The 18725-nt window shown below is 40.4% G+C and overlaps 1 protein-coding gene across 1 annotated transcript in view; it reads right to left on the reverse strand.

Moving 5' to 3' along the window:
- Positions 1–4457: 4457 nt before the first annotated feature.
- The window catches only part of PITPNC1 (phosphatidylinositol transfer protein cytoplasmic 1), a 74990-nt gene continuing 60722 nt past the window's right edge, over positions 4458–18725 (reverse strand). The window contains exons 7-10 of the mRNA XM_083874716.1: positions 11559–11714; positions 10776–10839; positions 7404–7522; positions 4458–4572 (exon numbers count right to left, since the gene is read on the reverse strand). Coding sequence (XP_083730842.1) covers positions 4567–4572; positions 7404–7522; positions 10776–10839; positions 11559–11714 — 345 coding nt within the window. The 3' untranslated portion in view covers positions 4458–4566. The remainder of the gene's footprint in view (positions 4573–7403; positions 7523–10775; positions 10840–11558; positions 11715–18725) is intronic.

Here is an 18725-nt window from a genome sequence, read left to right on the forward strand (position 1 = left end):
TGATGCCAGACTGATGGGGCACCTGCGCCGGTAAAACCTTTACAGAGCCGGGGCACAACAGAACCCAGGAGAGGCTGCAAGTGCTTTAAATGTTCCTCACAAAGCCAATTCTCTGTGCTATTTAATTTTGAGGAAGTGACTTGCAGAGCTGGGGTAGGAATGTCAATGGTACGGGTTAATGAGGACGTTCCTGCCTACAGGAGCCCCAGTAAGAGAAAACAAGCCACCGTTGTAAAGAATAGTTGTTGGTAGTTTATTTACAACAAAATGCAACGAAAAATACAATATTAAAAATAATAAATAACTTGGAAAAAAACCCAGAAACTAAGTGATCTGAGAGAAATGACAGTCAAATTCTCCTGCTGAGCCTTGCACCATTGAACGTGCAGAGCAAATCAAGACTTGGTCCTTCTTTGATGGTGGTGATGCGTTGCCTGATGTTGCCATCAGTTCTCTAAATAAAAGAAATTAATTACTGGACAAAAGAATCGCGTGGAATTATCACAGAAATGAAAAAAAAAAAACAAAAACCAATAAAACCTGTTTTAGTGACAGCACAAAACTACAGGAGATCATAATTCAATGACCATGCTGTTAATTTAAAGCAAAACATTGTTAGACTTATTCAGCAATTTTAACTTACACATAGAAAACCAAGTCCAAACAATGGCAACAGAAAATCTCCTATCGACAAGATCTTGAATTCTCTCTTACTGCACTCACTAATTCATAAAAAGCATATACATTTGGCTTATTTCAAAGGATAACACATTGTTTTGAAGTTATAGTGCAGCAAGCTTCAAAGCAGTTTTAACAAAGTACAGCGGTCTTGTTACAAACTGAAATCCAAGGAACAAATATTTCAGTTTCAAAGTCTCTACAGCAGCAATTAATGCAAATTGGCTACTAGATGTCACAAAATCACCTTCCAGAATAATCAAACAAGCCAAAGAACAAGGTCAAATAGTTTCTTTCAATAGGATTTATCCAGTCCTTTACAAAATTAACCATTACATTCATAAGAAATCCAATTAAGTACATGTTTCAGGAATGTGCTGCTCCTCACAACTTTTGTGGGTCTCTCCCTTTTTGATTTTTTAGGAGGCTGACCTTACTGAAGCTGCACTGAATTGCCAGTTGTTTTGTAATGATTGTTCTATCCAAAATACACAAAAGTACAAGCAAAGCCTGGAGGTTTTCACAGAAACCTGAACAAACTCATCACAGTTTTTGCTCTGAACTGTATTCTCCTTGATAAAAAATTCCTTGCCTAGCAAGTCCTAGCAGAGCTGCACCACGGAATTCTTGTCACTGTGGCAGAGAAGAGGAACACGTCTGTGCTCACCATGCTCTGAGGCTGTACTCAGTAAATCATCATAGTGATTATTTTTGCAAACCAAGTGAGGAACACCTGCAAAACTTTCTCTTTTAATCCTAATAAATGTGTCTGAAAATACAACAGAAATGGAAAAAATCAGTACTGAAAACAACCCCTTCTCTTCAAGGTGCTACACTGAAATGCTTAGACCTTCCTTCTCATTTAATTTCATTTTATGTATGCCTACTGGGAATATTCTAGAAAAAGCTATCTTACCCTAAATAGCAGCCAACCAAGCAGAAAAAGGCATTTAAAGATCATATTGACCAGATGAGTGATGACTGCTGGGGAAAGCAAGGCAGAGCTCAGCACTGGGTATTCCACAATCAGTGAAAACCTGGGGTATTGTTATCCAAAGCAGGGACAAATTACAGACCTTTTAATTGGCCTTGATTGGGCAGCAGTGGCTGTTCCTGACCCTGCAGTGTGAGCCCAGTGTGGCAACACTATAGCTGGGCACAGCAGGGAGTGTCCTGTCACTCTGACACTGCAGGATCAGTCTCTCTCTCTTACATCTCCACCAGGCAGATATTCAAATCTGTCCCTTTCAGGTAGGCTAATGATTTTCACAAATGGCTTATCCCCAAACCTACTGAATATCATGGTCAATGTATTGGAAATCAATCAGTTAAACACTAGTGAAGGTGAGGCTGCTGTGGTCTAATAATCTGTGTCAAACCCAGATTCCAAAATGTGAACAAAAGCAGTCACCTGTGAGCACCAGGACACTGAATAGAGCTGAGCAAATTTGTCTTGGACAAATGAAAAATCCATTGAAACAGACTTTGAGGTGGAGCAGACCTCAACTCTTTCTGTGTGGGCCAAAATCAGACAGTGAGAAAACAACCAAATGATGCTTTATGTTTTCACATGTTTCCCTTTGCTGCCAACATTCCAATCTTGATACTAAATCAATAATAACAGTAAAAAGATTACACATGATCTTATGATTCCATCATGTGCACCCTTGCTATGCTAAAATCATAAACCAGTGTAGTAAAGTTCTGTTTTCAGTATCACAGCAGCTTCTCTTTAACCCAAACAACATCACCCATCAGGTCACCAATGACTTGGAATTACCAGCTCTGGGAAGAAAAGCACAGCCAAGCATGGGCAGGACATGGGAGAATGCAGGAAGTCAAACCACAGCAAACCTACAGAGAGCTCCTGAATTTTGCTGGCTGCAGGATTTTCGCTATCAGACAAATGAACAGTTGTTTCAGTGCAGGTTGGCAATGGAATTACTTCTGCTCCCAAAAACTTCCCCCTAAATACCACACATTCCACAAAACTTGTGCTGCAGCTGCAGCCAGCGAGGAGCTCAGTGCATTTCAGCCACTGTGCCCCAGGTTTGGGAACCCCCAAAATGAGTGTTCAATATTCAGTGACAGCTCAGCTCTAGAGGAGTCTTTTTTTCCTCAATCCATGAACTGTCAGCGGCGGCACAAAATATCACCCACTGGATCATGATTCAGGGAGGAGGTGTTATTCCCTGGGAATTGAACAGTGGCTCATTGGTGTCACCAAGAGACAGGAACTGCAGCAGCCATGGAACAGCAGCTTGTGTGGAAAAGAGCAAAGTGCCCCAAAGCAGGGGCAGCGGAGAAAGGCTCTCACCCAGTTCATGCTTTGAAGAGGAAGGAAGGAAGGAAGGAAGGAAGGAAGGAAGGAAGGAAGGAAGGAAGGAAGGAAGGAAGGAAGGAAGGAAGGAAGGAAGGAAGGAAGGAAGGAAGAGTTCACTCCTACAATTTATTTTTCTCCTTCTTCCACCATCTACACTTCCCTCTGGGAAACATCCTTGTCTACAACGGGATTCCTGAGATTGAAGAGTGATTCCACACACAGACCAGGAAGAGCACTTCTTGTTCCTCAACATCACCCAGGATTCATTTACTTTTTGAAGTGACTGATTCTGTCCCCCTTCCCCAAAGGAGGCAGTGCCTGGACCCAGCTCTCTGTCAGATTGTTCTGTTTAACGAAGATGTGAGGCAGGAAAGAAAAAGGAGTCTCCTGTTTTCTTCCCTTTACATTCAAGGTCTCCCAGCCTGACTACCACTCTTCTTCCAGCGAGGAAAAGACAGAATTCATTGCTTTTGTTTCTCAACTGGCACAATTCAGCTGCTTTTTTCAATGTCACAGAACACCACAGACGAACACCAACACTCTGAGCTCACAAAAGGGCAGGGGAGAGCTAGTAAAATACATTATCTACAAGAAATAGGTGGTTCCTTTTACAAATTCTGTGCAAGGTAGAAATAGTTCAATGGCCTCAAAGTCAGCATAACTAATTACAACTGGGGCTTTGATACAGTGATATTTTAGGTTTGAAAAGATTTGTGGTTTGTGTCTTAGGCCCCAAATCCTGAGTCATATTAAGTGAAATGTGGATCTGTTGGTGTTCAAGTACAATGAGTTACCAGTCAAAGGTTTATGAACACACAGGAGAAGCCTGAAAGTGGGAACAATTTTAAAATTGGTTATAAAAGAAGAAAATGGGAGGAGTTTTTTTCTGTTAACCCTGCATTCTAGTTGGCACTAATTTGCCTCAGAAGTCCTTGGCAGATTTGCTTAATACCTACTCCTAATTATAAATGCTGTGACCTAGATGAGGGTTTGCAGGCAGAACACTGCTACTGAAAGATTGGTTTTCGTTTATAGCATCCCCTCAGACTGTTCCATTGATGTCAGTAAGATGCACCATATGGCTTGAAACACTACTTTAGGAATATATAAACTACTTTCTCTTGCATGCACTTTTCAGAAGGTTTTAAGTATCAAGTCTGAGGAAAGGAGTCATCTTTCCACACTGGAAAGATTATTTGAAACAAACAAAAAAACCCAACCAACAAACCACCACGACCTTCGTATCAATTGAGTTATGTCACTCTTGCTGTGGCAGACATGGCTTATCAGGAGGAAACATGCAGGGTTAATTTAAAGGTGTTTTTTCGATGGATCTGGAAGAGTGAGAGTTTCTGGTGCAGACTTTTTCCGAGGCCGATCTTTGGGAACTGTTAGGAAATCAGGAGCATCTGTGGAGAGAGGAGTTGATGGAGCACTAGATGGAGCACTGCGGGTTGAGGAAGGCATGGAAATGTTAGAGATAGATATTGCCGGTGGGAAAATCCCAATCTTCTTGTTGGTAGCTTCCTGAGTGGCTCGTTCAAACTCTCGGACTTCATCCATTGTCATGTCTTCAACGAGAAGGAATGAAAGACAAAGGCATGTTAGAATAATTTCAAATAATCATTTCATTAACTCAGTTAAACTATTTCCATCCAAATCCTAAGTCAGGGAATGATTGCTTATCGTGCATCTCATTAAATGATTCTCCACATGAATGCCTTCCCATTGTAAGGCGCTGACTGGAGCACAATGAGCACAATGTAAAGGAAACAAAGTTTTAAGTACGTTAATCACGTACTAATGGTTCCTCTGCCTGGGTCTGAGCTGAATAAAGATTGCTGCCTATGTAATTGCTGGGGAAATCCAACTATTCCACACGCAACTAAAGAATACATTTGGATACAGTCAGCAGGTAGCATTTTTCAGAACTTCAAACAAAATACAACTGAAAGGGGTTTTAAATTTTTCATTTAGATTATGAGCCCAAGAGGGCAAAAGGGTTGTCATGGTTTGTTCATCTGCTGTAATTATCAAGGGATGAAAAATTCTCTCCTTCTCTTGACTTGTAGCTGCAGCTTCATGCACAGGACCGAGCCTGTTTTGCTTTCCCCTAATAGAAGCCTAAAGAATTCCCTCTGACTTGACAAAGCCGCAACATTCCAAGCCGTGCTTCCCAACTTTCCATCCGGACACTGCACTTAAACCCTGGTGGGCAAGTGACAATTTTGTTCAATTCCCTGCAAAACCCCGGTAGGCAAATGAGCCGAGAGATTAAAGGCACTTGGGAATGGAAAGCCGGGGGTGCCCAGGAGGTGCCGGAGGTGTCCCGGTGCTGCCGAGCCCCACAAGAGGGCAGAGCGATCCCAGCCTGGAGCTGCCGGAGCCCAGCGAAACCTCCCATCAAATCCCAAGGGAGCGACATCTGCTACAGACTGGGAAGTTGAGCAGAAAATCAGCAAGGCTCTTCTGGAACCTGCTGCTCCATGTCTGCAGTGCCTGCAAGACGCCCACCGAGCCAACTGAAGGCAATGTTAAGTTTTTTTTGCTGAATGTCAAGTTAAATTCATAAATTTGAAATATTTCATTAGACCATTTATAGATTCTTTGAGCCACAAAAGCTCAAAAAACCCTAGAAATAAAACCAGTAATCTTTTAATCAACGAAGAAATCTCACATATTGGAGGGTCTGAAGCACAGGACTGGCAGCGGGGATTAACAAATATGTGACAAAATCCTGCCCTTCCAGGGCACTGATGCTTTTTACCCCTACCCAGCTGCAGACATGTGCAACCTTGGCTGTCCGAGCAGCTTCCTGCTGTGTTCCAACATCGCATTAAATAAACAAAAGCGTGCACGGCGCCTTCACTCCCCCTGCACCACATTGCAGGGACTTTTGCAGCCCACACTGGCACTCATTAGGAGTGAGAACGACGCCTGTTTCAGATCTGACACAAGTGCTGGCAGTAAACAGATGGTCCCAGGGGAACGGTACCTACTGGTGTTGCAGAGAGGTTTGAACCTGCTTTGCTGGTTTACATTTCGTTTCCCACCCTGTTACAGTGGGTGGGCATTTCTGAACACAAAGTGTCCCAAATCCTCCTGAAATCACAGGGGTTTTGATTGAGGAATTCTGTATGATGTGAACCAACAGCTGTCTTGGACAAGTGAAGGGACAGGAAGGTTTCTCAGTGCACTGTCCTTTGAAGTGAAGTCTTGCTGAGTGGAGCCTCCAAGACTCTTCATTTTCAATTCAGACATGAAACATTTCAACTGACTTCTTAGCTTATATTTGCTTTAATTTCCTTCTGCTGTCATATACACTCAAGTAAAACAGTCCTTACACTGAGCTAGGAAAACTCAGATTCACTTTTTTTTTTTCATTAATAACAACTTCTGTTCTGACCTCAATAACAATTTTTCCACATGGAAACTACAGGTGGCAGACTTCATTCAGAACCAAACCCTCAAGTGTGGAGGCAAAATCTGAACTAATTCTCTACTAAGAAGCAACCTTGATGTCAGTGAAGCTGCTGTCTCATAAACACAAGAATTACCTTCCTGGGGACTACACAGACACCACCTCCTCAGGCTGGGGGCAGCTGGCACTGAGCAAGAGCCAAGGAGAGACTTGGAGCCCTTCAAGCCTTGCCCCACACTGATTACATGACTAAACCCAGCACTGAGTTCCACAGCACCATTAGCAGAAATAAAGGAATAATGACATTTCAGGAGCAAGGCCACTGCATCTTCTCTATTTGCAGAGAGTGTCAATCTCTAATTTTAGACCTCTTCTTGTGGGGCCTAAATTAGGTAATTAAGTACTTTATGAAATCTCCAGACTTTGAACCAGAGAACCTACAAGGAAACTTGTCTTTTTCCACAAACCACTGTTACATACTTCTGAAAATACTTCCCACCTTGTTAGTAGCTAATCAATGACGGTGACATTAAAGTTACCTTGAAAAGAGTGAATAACTCATTAGATTTTTTTTCCTGGTGAAAAAAAGAATTTTGTGAGTCTCATAGAAGTTTTCCACTCCCCATGTTCTTGGCTTTTTGACTGGACCACTGTCAACTCCTGCATTTTTTAACTATTCAAAGAATAAAATGTAAAAATCCTCTTCAACTTCCTCTTTATGCATCCAACTGAAATTTGGACACTGTGTTTTCCTGGAAGCCAGGGAGCTGTATATGAGCCCAACCCCACCCTCCCTTACATAACTGGCAGGGATACAGTGCAAATCAAGGGCAGGATTGTACTTCATGGAGAAAGATTCTGTTCTTATTGAAGCAAAACCTCCCCAAAATTCCACTGACTGATCAGCAATTGGTTCCTCTTCTCTGGTCTGTGCAGGTGAATTGACTGAGGATGGGCAATATGTTTTAAAAATTGACATACTCTTGCTTTGGCATGGCTCTCTATTTCATCCACAGTAGATGAATGTTGGTTGCAAACTTTAATGTTGGTTTTTTCATGCATATTTTTCTCGTATTCTCGAACATCATCCATAGTCATATCTGTAAAAGGTTCAAAATTGTTGGCATTTTCTATTGATTCAGTGCAAACTTCATTTTTTTTCCTAAGGAGAAGGTTCTAGGAACACAAAGTCTTTCAGCAGAAGCCAACAAAGGTTTTTTTAAAAAGCAAGGAGCAACTAGCTTTATGAAAATTGCCTCATAAAGGTAGTTGTGTCAGCCAAGGAAGGTGTGAGGTTAAGTCAAAGGGAGTCAGAGAACAGGAAGGAGTGGAAATTGTTTAGGAGTATCTGTGTAATGTAAGGTAGGCAGGAGATACTGAAGTGCAGGCCTTGGCAAAGGCCAAGATCTTCTAAAGAGATTTTAGAAGATCCTTTGGAATAAAGGATAGATACAGAAATATTATAAATATTTACTTACCTTTCCAGCACTTGCAAGAAGAGTTTTTGTTAACTTTGCATTGTACATCTCACAACCAGCAAAACTCTTAGTGTTAGAGCCCACATCAGTTTAGATTCCAGAAACTAACACTTAAACTGATGAGTGAATTAATAGTGACTATGTTAGTGGTTGTGTAGCCTCAGGCAATTGAATGAATGATGAAAATTAGAAATATCCCACAAATGAGGCTGATCCCACCAGCAGGATCACTGAGCACTGCCCAGCCTGGCTGGGGGAGCCCACCCAACACAGCCTGTCAGGTGCTGTGGAACCAGGCAGTGGTTAACACCTTTAACAGCATTTGTCATCAACCACAACTCCAGCAAAAACATCAAGAATCCAATAATTGACCTGTGACTCTTCTGAGTATTCCCATGCTTTCCATAAATCCACTGGGGAGTGAGGAGTCAGAACAGGAGCAGTGGCAGAGTCTGGTCTGTTCTTTACGACACTTTGGTAACTCCAGAGCCTCGTAAAAACAGCCATCAACTTTTTACTCAAAACACTTAAAGAGCATTTTATTAGCACAGTCTGCTTGCAAATAGGTGCCCTTTTGGTCATACACCGCGACCTGCTCTTGAGGCTCCCATTTTCCTCAAGTTTATGATGTGCCACAGGGATTTGGGAATTCTTGTATCACACCACTCCTTGTTCTGTGCTGTAAGGCTCCTGCTGCATTTTACGAGGCAGCTTTTAAGGCAAGGTACAACTTCAGCTGTTGTAGTGGCAGCACAAAGTCATAATTCATCAGTAAAAAGAAATGTAATCTAAAATTTTGATCAAAAGGAAACATGGAATACCCCTAACTCATACTCTTTCAGTCTTTTACTGTTATTTGGAATACTGTTAGAATGAGAAACAAGCTCAGAAGCCATGTCAGTAACATGCTGGGATGCACTTTGCCAAGCAGAGAACATGCTCTTTATTAGTAACACCAAGAAAATAGAATTTCTTAATAATAAAGCTAAATACAGTTTAGTAAATGAAATTATTAAACACATTCATACTTACAGGGTCAGTAACAGCAACCAGTCATTAACACAACACATTGTTTATTACACTGATTATTTGATTCAATTTAGCTGGCTACCATCACCTACCTCCAGGTCTTTCTAAAACTTTCATTTTAAAAGATGTTATTAGACATTTAAAAATTACATTTTAAATGCTAGATTATTATTTGATAACAATCTAAATTAAATATTATTAGATAATAATTATTATTAGATGCCTATTTTATTAAGCCCAGATTTCTTAGGTTTTGTACTTAGGCTGATAATTAAGCTCTAAAAATACACTATATTAGTTTATAAAAAGGCTCACTCTGACAGGAAAAATCCACAAGATAATTGTGTATCACAATATTTCATTTGTGGAAAGAGTATTTTTGGTTTAGGACTTAGGAGGGGAAAATCTATAGTAAAATGTTTTTGAGCTAAACCTATTTGGTATGTTTAACTTTATGGCTATTTATTTGTCATCATTATCAGTAACTCTGCTAAAGTGCAGCTGACATTTTGCTCCTCAGTAACATTCTCCATCTCTCACTGTATAGATATTTTGGGTAGACTGGGAGCAAACTTATGGGCTCAATTTTTACGTGAAGTCAGGCTATTTTATTTAAAGTTACCAGTTTCCCTGACTTGGTACAGGAAAAAGAACGGATTGCTCTATTTCAGGTAAAAAAAGAAACAAATCTAAAGTTAAAAAAATAGCTCTGAAGAACTCTCTCACTGGATGTAAAACTCTCCCACTAGCTTACAGCTATCCCAATAGAAAAAGATATTTTTAGCAGTTTCAGTATTTTATGACCATTGCAGCACAAGATTTTCATGCAGTATTAAATTTATAAGAACACTGTGATTTCAAAAGCAATTTTTTTCTCTATTTCCAAACAATGAACCCACTGAGTTCATGGTTAAATTCCTGTGCAGGGCTGTAACACCCCTGAGATGTGTTTGCAACAGTGACTGTTCCTGAGCAATGCTCAGTGGTTCTGAGCTCTGATGAGTGAGAGAGATCTCCTTCACCCACGAAATGCCCCAAATTGGTGTTTCCTGAACCTTGAGGAGGGTCTAAATAAGCATTCTAAATATATTGCCAAATTCCCATTATATACTACAGGCCTGTCTCAGAACCTGTTTAAAGAGTAGCTGTGATGATGGATCCGTCTTACAGAAAGTCATGTAAAAAATACAAACCCAGTGAGCTTGTTTCAGACAATGTGGTTGGCTGGTTTGATACTCAGCTTGCTTTGGTCTCCTGGAAGTGCCCATATTCCCACAGCTGCCTCATGGATTCCCAACAGTTTTTGCATGCAGCTGCTGCTGAATCAGACCCTGCAGGATTTATGCTTATGTACATCTTTTTTCAGAAAAGTTCCATCTTTGCTTTGTTGCAATCCATATCAGTAGTTAAATAGTTTCCTAAAAAGCTGGAAATGTGCTGGATCAGAGGCCTTAGGAGTCTGCAGTATGGAAATGGCTGCAAGTTAAAGCAGCCTTAAGAAGAAGCTTTATTCAAATGTGCACGAGGTTCTCTATACAGATGACCCCTGCCTGCAGTGCAGGTGAGGGCACTGGTGCAGGTCCATTGACATGCTGGGATGGAAAGGCATCCCTGGATGCTGCCTGCTGCCTAAATCCAGCATCCCTGGAAGTGTCCAAGGCCAGGCTGGATGGGGCTTGGGGCAATCTGGTCTAGTGGAAGGTGTCCCTGCCCATGAAAGGGGGTGGAAGGAGATGCACTTTGACATGGTTCTATCTCCTCCATGAAATCAGATGGAAACCTGCTGTTAATTGTCTCAGGCTTTGCATCAGCCCTTTGAAAGGGGCTGGCTCTGGAGGACACTCACCATACCACTCATCCACCCAGGCAAACGCCTGCCGGTGACCGATCAGGAGGATGTCTCTGACCACCTGCAAACAAGGAAAGAGTTAAAGGCCTCAGCAGCAACAAAACATCTCAGTTATGTCTTTCAACAGGATTGAAAGTGAGAAACTCTCTGACAGTTTTGTGTCTAAAAAGTCATGCTGGCTCTGAAGGACTCCTAGTCCAGCTTCCCACTGGAGGTGGATCTGTTGCCAACACTGAGTCATGGCTTTGACTAGCATGGGAATCCTTTTGGGAATGTGTACAGACACCACTAATCTTAGGCCAATTAGACATTCTGGATCTCTTCTTTTCCCTTCTCAGTTTTTCAAACATGTAGAAGGTCAATACTATGAAAAATTTTATCACCTTGTAGTTATGCTATTCATTAATTGATTTTTTAGTAGACTGGTTGGAAAACTCTCCCACTATCTGTTCCTAAGGAATTCTTCACCTCACTGCTATGTGTATGGGACCCCTGTGAAGTATTTCTGTGTACCCAGAAATACTTCAGCTCATAAATTGGTCACAGCACTGAAAATGTTATTGATAGTTTTTCTCAACCTTAGGCCTGAGCAGCTCTGGGCTTTGTCACATTTGTACCCAGAGTGAAGTCCTGGGCTCTGCTCCAGCTCTTTCAGACCTTGTGAGAGGTCTGAGCAGACTGGGCCAAGCTCCCAGGCTTCTCCACAGCCATAGCCACATCCCTATGAGTGCTCGAGTTCTGCTTATGTAAAGGATAAGAAACAGTTCCTGTTTCACTGACCTTGTGTACAAATTGCTCTACTCTGGTTTGAAGTCCCCAGACTTCAAATTTCACAGTCACGAGTTTGTAGGAGCACATAATTGGCTGATGGGTCTCTCTCCAGCCTTCTTTCAATTGGCCTCTCCCAGTTTTCTGTGACTTGAAATATTTGGGATCCTGCAAAACAAATAAAACATACAGGGAAATGCAGGAGGGGAAGTCATGTTTGCCAGTTTGCTAAAGTAAAAGTTTTGATAAGACACAAAGCATGCTAATAAACATTATGTAAAAGTAATAGGAAATTGACTTTTAAAATTAACTAGGACATCCTAAAATTGAAGTGTGGCAGTGAATCAATGGCAGTATATTCTTGGAGATGCATTGACAATCATATAATCCAGGACGTTTTCTGCTATAAGAAAATCTGTTATTGCAAGTCATTACAGTGCAGTGCACTCCAAGGGTTATTTATGGCCTTTGAGAAAAAAAAAAAAAAGTCTTCTCCAGAGCCTGCTTTTCCACTGCCTCGTGGTGTGAACTGCTTGTATTTTCCACCTTGCCTGTCTCCTGAAATCCAGTGTCCAGTTGGAGCTTTGACACTTTAACACTGATCCTGGCAATGCCATTTTCAGTTTTAAGTGAACTTGTTCATCCTAAGCTATGTAGGAAACTCCTGCACTTTATCCATCTCTGGTTATAACTGAGTTATGAGCAAACACTGAGTAATCCCAACTCTGTTTCTCTTTTGGGAACTGGGAAATCAAAGGAACTACAACATTGAAATTACAGCATAATTACATAAAACCATTAAAGGCATTCGTTCATATTTTTAAAGCTTACTTTCATCTGTACAAGATACAGTTTTATCTATGAAAGTGTTATTTTCCATATTGGTATAATTCTATTTCTCTTTATGTCCAATCCTGCTAATTATATCTTGTAAATAGAAATAATTTATGGTTAAGCACTGATTGTCAGAACTTGAAAATTATGTCATTTCAGAAAATTCATAGTGGAGCTTCTAAAATCTGTCCTGAAGAGTAACCAGCAGTGCTTAGCAGTTCTTTCCCCAGTGCTGAGGTCTGGGAAGATCCTTTGTTATAAAAGCAGTTAAACATCTACTTAAATAATGCTTAATTTATGCATTAAATGGATGACAATCAGGAGAAAAAAATACAAAAAAAAATTATAAATACTCTGATCTTCATTTTGTTTCGTTCAGTGTGAGTTTATGTACCACCCAGCATTCATGTTTCCTACTGTTTAGTTCTCTCTTGACTTCTGGCTTTATCCTAAACTGAAGCTCTGCCATTAAAGCTTCTCTACAAAGCTCTAATGAGGTGATAGTCTTTCCTCCCTGTGAAAGTCACTGCTTTTATTGCTGACACAGGCTTTGGAAAGGGGAGACTTTGAGCTCACAGTATAATAAGGTTTCAATGTAAAGTCACCATGAAAACAGTTCAGCATCATCATTTATCTGAGCAACACCCCCCTGTACAGCAGAGCTCATGGGCACAGGCTGCTGCCAATCTTCTCACCCAACAAAGCTCAACCACTGATGGATCTACACACTTCCTGGTTGAAAGAGTTGTTTAATAATTGATCATTGCCTGAAGTAATCTATATAATAATAATACCAATAAAAAGAAAAAAGAGAAGAAGACATAATATTCAGAAAGATGTAAAATTCTAGTTGGAGGTTCCTTAAAAAAAGAAATCATTGCAGAAAATATGATTTGAAATATGCTTGCAAAATGTTCCAGTGTGAAATAAGAATCTCTAAAAAGTAAAATAGTTTTCTATAAGTCAGAGTCTGCTATTTCTTATGCACACACACACAGTGCTGGTGTGATGGAGCCATTGTCTTGATTCAGCATTTCAGACACACGCTTTATTAATTCTGAGTGTTGTACTTTACAATCCTTCAGAGATAACCAGATCTATAATGGAATAACTTCAGTGCAGTCCAAAGGATTTAATGTAATCAATTTGAGTCAGTATCAAATATCAAGAAATTCTAACTAGAAATGAAATAATGAATAACTGCCCTGCATCACTGCTTGGCCCCAAGTTTTATGGGTTGGGTCTGGTTTGATTTGGTGAGTTTAATCCAGCACACAAGGGGACACAGAGTGGGAATAACTCTGAACTTGGCAGCCCCCAAATCACCCACTGACTGCGATGCAACTGATCCATGACCACTCCCAGGTGCAAATTCCCTAAACAGCACCCAGAGATGGCACATCTGCACCCCTTAATCCTGTTCCTTGTTCTTGAAGGACACCAGGATTAGTCACAAATTGGCTGGAGAGCTCCATGGGAAGAGCCAGCCGAGGAGGAACGATTCGGGCAACTCACATCCAACAGCTCTTAGGGAAATTCCTGCCTCTCTGGAAACATTAACATATTGATACTATAAAGCTGCAGACTGATGAATGGAAGCCAGACCTCAGAGGAACAGATTTCCAGCCTGCTGTATGAAAGACCAAGGTGTTAAAGACTTTCCTGAGTGCTTGCTCAGGAACCTGAGACTCAAACGCTGCACAAGAGCCAAGCAGGGGCATGTAAGGAACAGTGACATTGGGTGAAGTCAACTTGAGAATTCAATGTCTGGGCCATCAATTTTTTCAAAGGATACAAATATTTGACAGAGGTGAGCTGTTGTAAGGAAAACTAATATCCCTGGGCTTTAACCCAGCTGCTAAAAAATTACATTAACAACACCTTGACTGTTTTAGAAAGACACAAATTCTGTCTCAGCTATTGCTTGTACTATGGATCATACAAGGAAGCCTTTAGGGGAAAAAAATCTCTACATTCACCTCTGTATTTTTACACTTTTCCTAGGCCTCTGCTATTGACCATAGCCATGGGCAGCAGGCCATACCAGAGGGACTTTGGTGGGACTAGGACTGCTCATCTTTTACTCTTGAATACCTGATCCAGAGTCTTCTGAAATTAATGAGAACAAGACAAGAATGGTTTTATGTGCCTAACTCAGGGGTTCAAATTGCCAGATTAAGACTCACAACCTGGAATTCTTTCTGCAGGTAGGCACATAAGGTCCTTCTGTAATAAAAAAATGAAGTGAGGCTGATAATTTCCATTAAAAGCAAGTAGAAATTATATTGGTACCCAGCACTGCTTCTCTCAGCAGCACTCGTGGCACACGTACTTGGAGCTTTTCTTCCTGTAACTAGAAACTGGGCAAGCTGAACTTTGCTCTGACCCCACTTTTATATTATTATTGAGATAATTAATTTTGTGTGTTCCTTATTTTTGCTTTTAGACACCCATGCCTTTCTTCCTAGAGAAGGCATCATCCAAAGAATACTTTGTCTATTCACTGTTTTCTCCTTGATTTATCTACTGGCAAAATCCTCAATCTGTTTTAAATGTAATGGCATAGCTAAAATCTTTTTGTTTAAATAACCTTCTTGTCCTTTTATCAGACACAATTTATTAGGAAAGCCCATCTGGCAAATCCTTTTGCTAGAGGAGCAAAACCTACTCTGTATTTGCAATACATTATTGCCAGGTGCAGAGTGATTTAAAAATAGCACTTCTGCCAACAGAGCAGAAACATCATAACCCGTGAGCTGGTTTTAGTTGAGAATAAAATGTAAAATTACAATGAAATAAAAGCCTCTGTATGTGGGATATGGATTCAAACCTAGCACTCTCCCAGGATTTATTACTTAGACCACAAGTCAATGTGGTTATTGATGGAGTCTATTATTTACCATTTAGCATTTATTTACTTAAATTTCCTCATGGACGTCACAGGCATCAGACGTGGAACGGTAACGCCCTTTCCAGGAAGCAAACACAGCCCTGGGTTGTTGCAATGCCTTTTCCAATTAATTCTGACCTGTTACTTTGTACTTGGAGTTAAATAATGAAATGCATTTGTTGTTTACAGAAAACCTCCAAACCTGCCTGGCACACTTGCCCTCAGCTCTGTCATAGTACCAGGCCTGTTTGGAAGCTGCCATCCCACCCTGGAGCTGGCAGCACCTCCTTGTGTGTGCTGGGAGCCTGCACGGGACACCTTGTCACCCTTCTTGTCACCCTTCTGTCTCCCCTTGCTGCTTGTGTGGCCATTCCAGCATGGGCAAAGGTCCCCAGGCTGAACCTGCTGCCAGAGGTGAAAGTGCAGCCTCCTTGCGCCACCCATCCTGTTCTCTCCCTGGAAGTACCCAGATGTCCCTGAAACAGATCCTTTTTTTATTTTTAATGCCTGAATTAATTTTTTCAGGCTGCTATGGCAATATCATGGTGCTTTTGAAGTGCAATCATTTTTTCCCTCTTTATGCTGAAGACCATTTTGTTTGATCTTGAATTTCAGAACCAATCATGGGTTTAATACCTGTCATCTGGCATATCAGCATCAGCTGTAGTTGCTAGGTTTTGGATTTCAGCTTTTACAGCCAGGGCTCAGGAAAGATTTATTGTTGTAAAGATGTTACCATAGACATTTATGTGGAGTCATTTTTAAAAGACTTTTAAAAAAAATTTCCATTAAATGGTATTTTCTGGAAGATCCAGCCAAATACTTAAGAACTGTAAATACTGGGACAGTTCTGAGGTGTTACAATATGATAATCTAGCCAGCCTTTATGTAAACTCACACACTAAATGAGTAAGGAAAAGGAAATGTTCATGCTTTTTCATATCCTTCACTGAACTCTTGTGCTGACACTCACAGGGGGCTGAGGCAGCTGGAGTATTTCAGCTACCATCATTTAGTGATGTGACAGAGGTTTTGTTACTCTGAAAGCACTTGGACAGGCGTAAGGTGGACCTATTACAGAGCAGCTGTGCTAAAGGAGAAAAGGAAGCAATGGAAGAAGAAAACTGAAGCAGCTGCATGGAATCTGTTTAGAAGCAGCCTGAAAGGTTTATTCCATTTGTCCAGCTCTCTGTTGCTTTGTTATAAACAGGAAATGAAATGTTAATTCTGAGAACTTGAATATGTTTGCACTGAACATTTTGCTCAGTAGCTCACAGCTATGGTAAATTTTTCATTTCGTGAATGATTCACTGGAGGCCCTCACTCCTCAGCATAGCTCAGCTTTGTTCTTTTCTATGTTTCAGACAAATATATCTGTCTATATAGCTGGTGATACATATTCATCGATGCTAAAGTCACAAGGAGATGACTTCACAAAATGTACAATTACTTTTACCTGGCTGGTACATTCTCTGTACAGACATACAAAATTCTGTACTTGATGCAATATGCACATCCAGATTTGGAAACACATGTGGCTCCTTACAGACAAACAGGCCAACTTGTTAGCTGGGATCTAGAATCAACCTTTCTCCATTTGCAACCTTACATTTAAACTTCTTAAAATTTAATGGGTGGGACCCACACTAGTAAAAAAGCCCTGTATTTAAGATGTGGCTGCTTCGCAATGGAGTTTATAGATGGTCATGAAGCTAAAGGAAGATCACCTGCTTTGGGATACTTGAATTGCTGCAGCTTCACCTCCTCCAGCTTTCCAGGCAGAAATCAGCTCAGCCCCACGATAGAAGTGGACACTGTAAGTGTTTGTACTAGTTCAAAAAACTGTTTTTTGTTCACTCTTGACCTGGTGATTTCCGTCCTGCACCCTTAAGGGAATCCAAATTACTTGGAGGATTTTTTTCAAGAGTTCCCTCAGTATTACTGGTAGAGGCTCCCTTAAAGTGTCCTGCAATGAAGCAACAGCTCTCCTTAAGCCTCCAGCTAACTGGATTCTTCACTTTTCAATTTTAGTTAATATTTAGAAGGAGAGAAAAGCAAATATGCACAAAGCTGAATTCAATCATTTTCCCTTCAGCCAGGACATTTTCATGGAACACATTTCCTCTCTCAGCACTGGTGAGAATGAGCTGTTCAACTCAAATGGAATATTATACATAAAAGGATTATTTATATATTTTGTCTTTTTATGGGTGAATCACTATTATGGAAATGAAAATGGAATCTGTTTTTAAGATTCATGTCAGGACAACTGAAAAACTACCTTTTAGATCATAGGTGGGAGGACACAGTGCCTTTGTCCTTCTACCATCAGGCTCCTGAGTCCCAGCACAGAGCAAGCAGAGGAAATAGTGTGTGAAGGCTTTAAATTATTTAAGCCACTCTCTACTATGCAGTATTACAGCTAAATAATGACATTTGCTGTTAAATCTGAAGTATATTTTTAATTGAAGAGAATGTGCTTTTGTCAGGATGTAAAGAAAATTAAAGCTCATTTCTAGAAGCTGCCAAACACGCTGACCCTGATAAAGAACTTGCTTTATTTTAAGCCTGTGAAAGAGCCACTGAAATGAAGAGATTACTGACATGCCTGAAGTTAAAATTGTTCTCATTGGTCTTTCTGGATGGGAGCTGGGACATTTATCCTGTGGGATCTAATGGTTAAATCCTGAGGATTGCACTTCACTTTTAATCTTTAAACTTAGTTCCGATTACATGATCTAAAAGCAGCCAAATTGTTGTTATTAGCGCAACTAAAATACCTTTCAAAAGCTTACACTAACTGGGTTTATCCAAAGCTGCTATTTGGGAAACACAAACCCTTTCTCATTTGCATAGAATTATTGTTCTGATTGAAAACAGAAGGAAATTACATTTACAAACATTAAAAAATCTTTTTATAGTCTCTAAATTACGTAAGAGACCTCATCAGAAATGGGAATTTGGCTTCATGTTTGTCATATGGTAGCATAAAACCTCCATAGTTTGTAATCTTTGCAAGATCCACTATCTTCAACTATTATTAATTCACTATCAATTGTGGCATGTGCACAGTTAAATACTAAAGGTGTTCTTACTGCTCTATATGAATTCTGAAACAGAATTTGGTAGTCAACAGAAAAATCATCCATCAGTACAGAAGAAAACAACAGATGCTGGGCTATTTTTGTTGTTTAAACCCATACAAAATTCCATTTCATTTGGAATTCAGATTTGTCTTTGAAATAGCAACACAAAGACTCTGAAATGCTTTTCTCCTTTAAGATGAGCCTGTTTTTCTGTATCAGGAGATTAATCATAGGGAAATTATGCTTAATAGTTGGCTATTAAAATGAGCAGGAAAGTTGCAAAACTGGTTGTCACCTTTGTGTTTACAATTTCTGAAGTGCAGAGATTGAGATGAAAAATCTCACAGGATTTCTTTAAAGTACAGTCAA

This window comes from Zosterops lateralis (genome assembly GCF_965231275.1).
Source record: "Zosterops lateralis genome assembly, chromosome: 18".
In the NCBI taxonomy this organism is placed as follows: Eukaryota; Metazoa; Chordata; class Aves; order Passeriformes; family Zosteropidae; genus Zosterops; species Zosterops lateralis.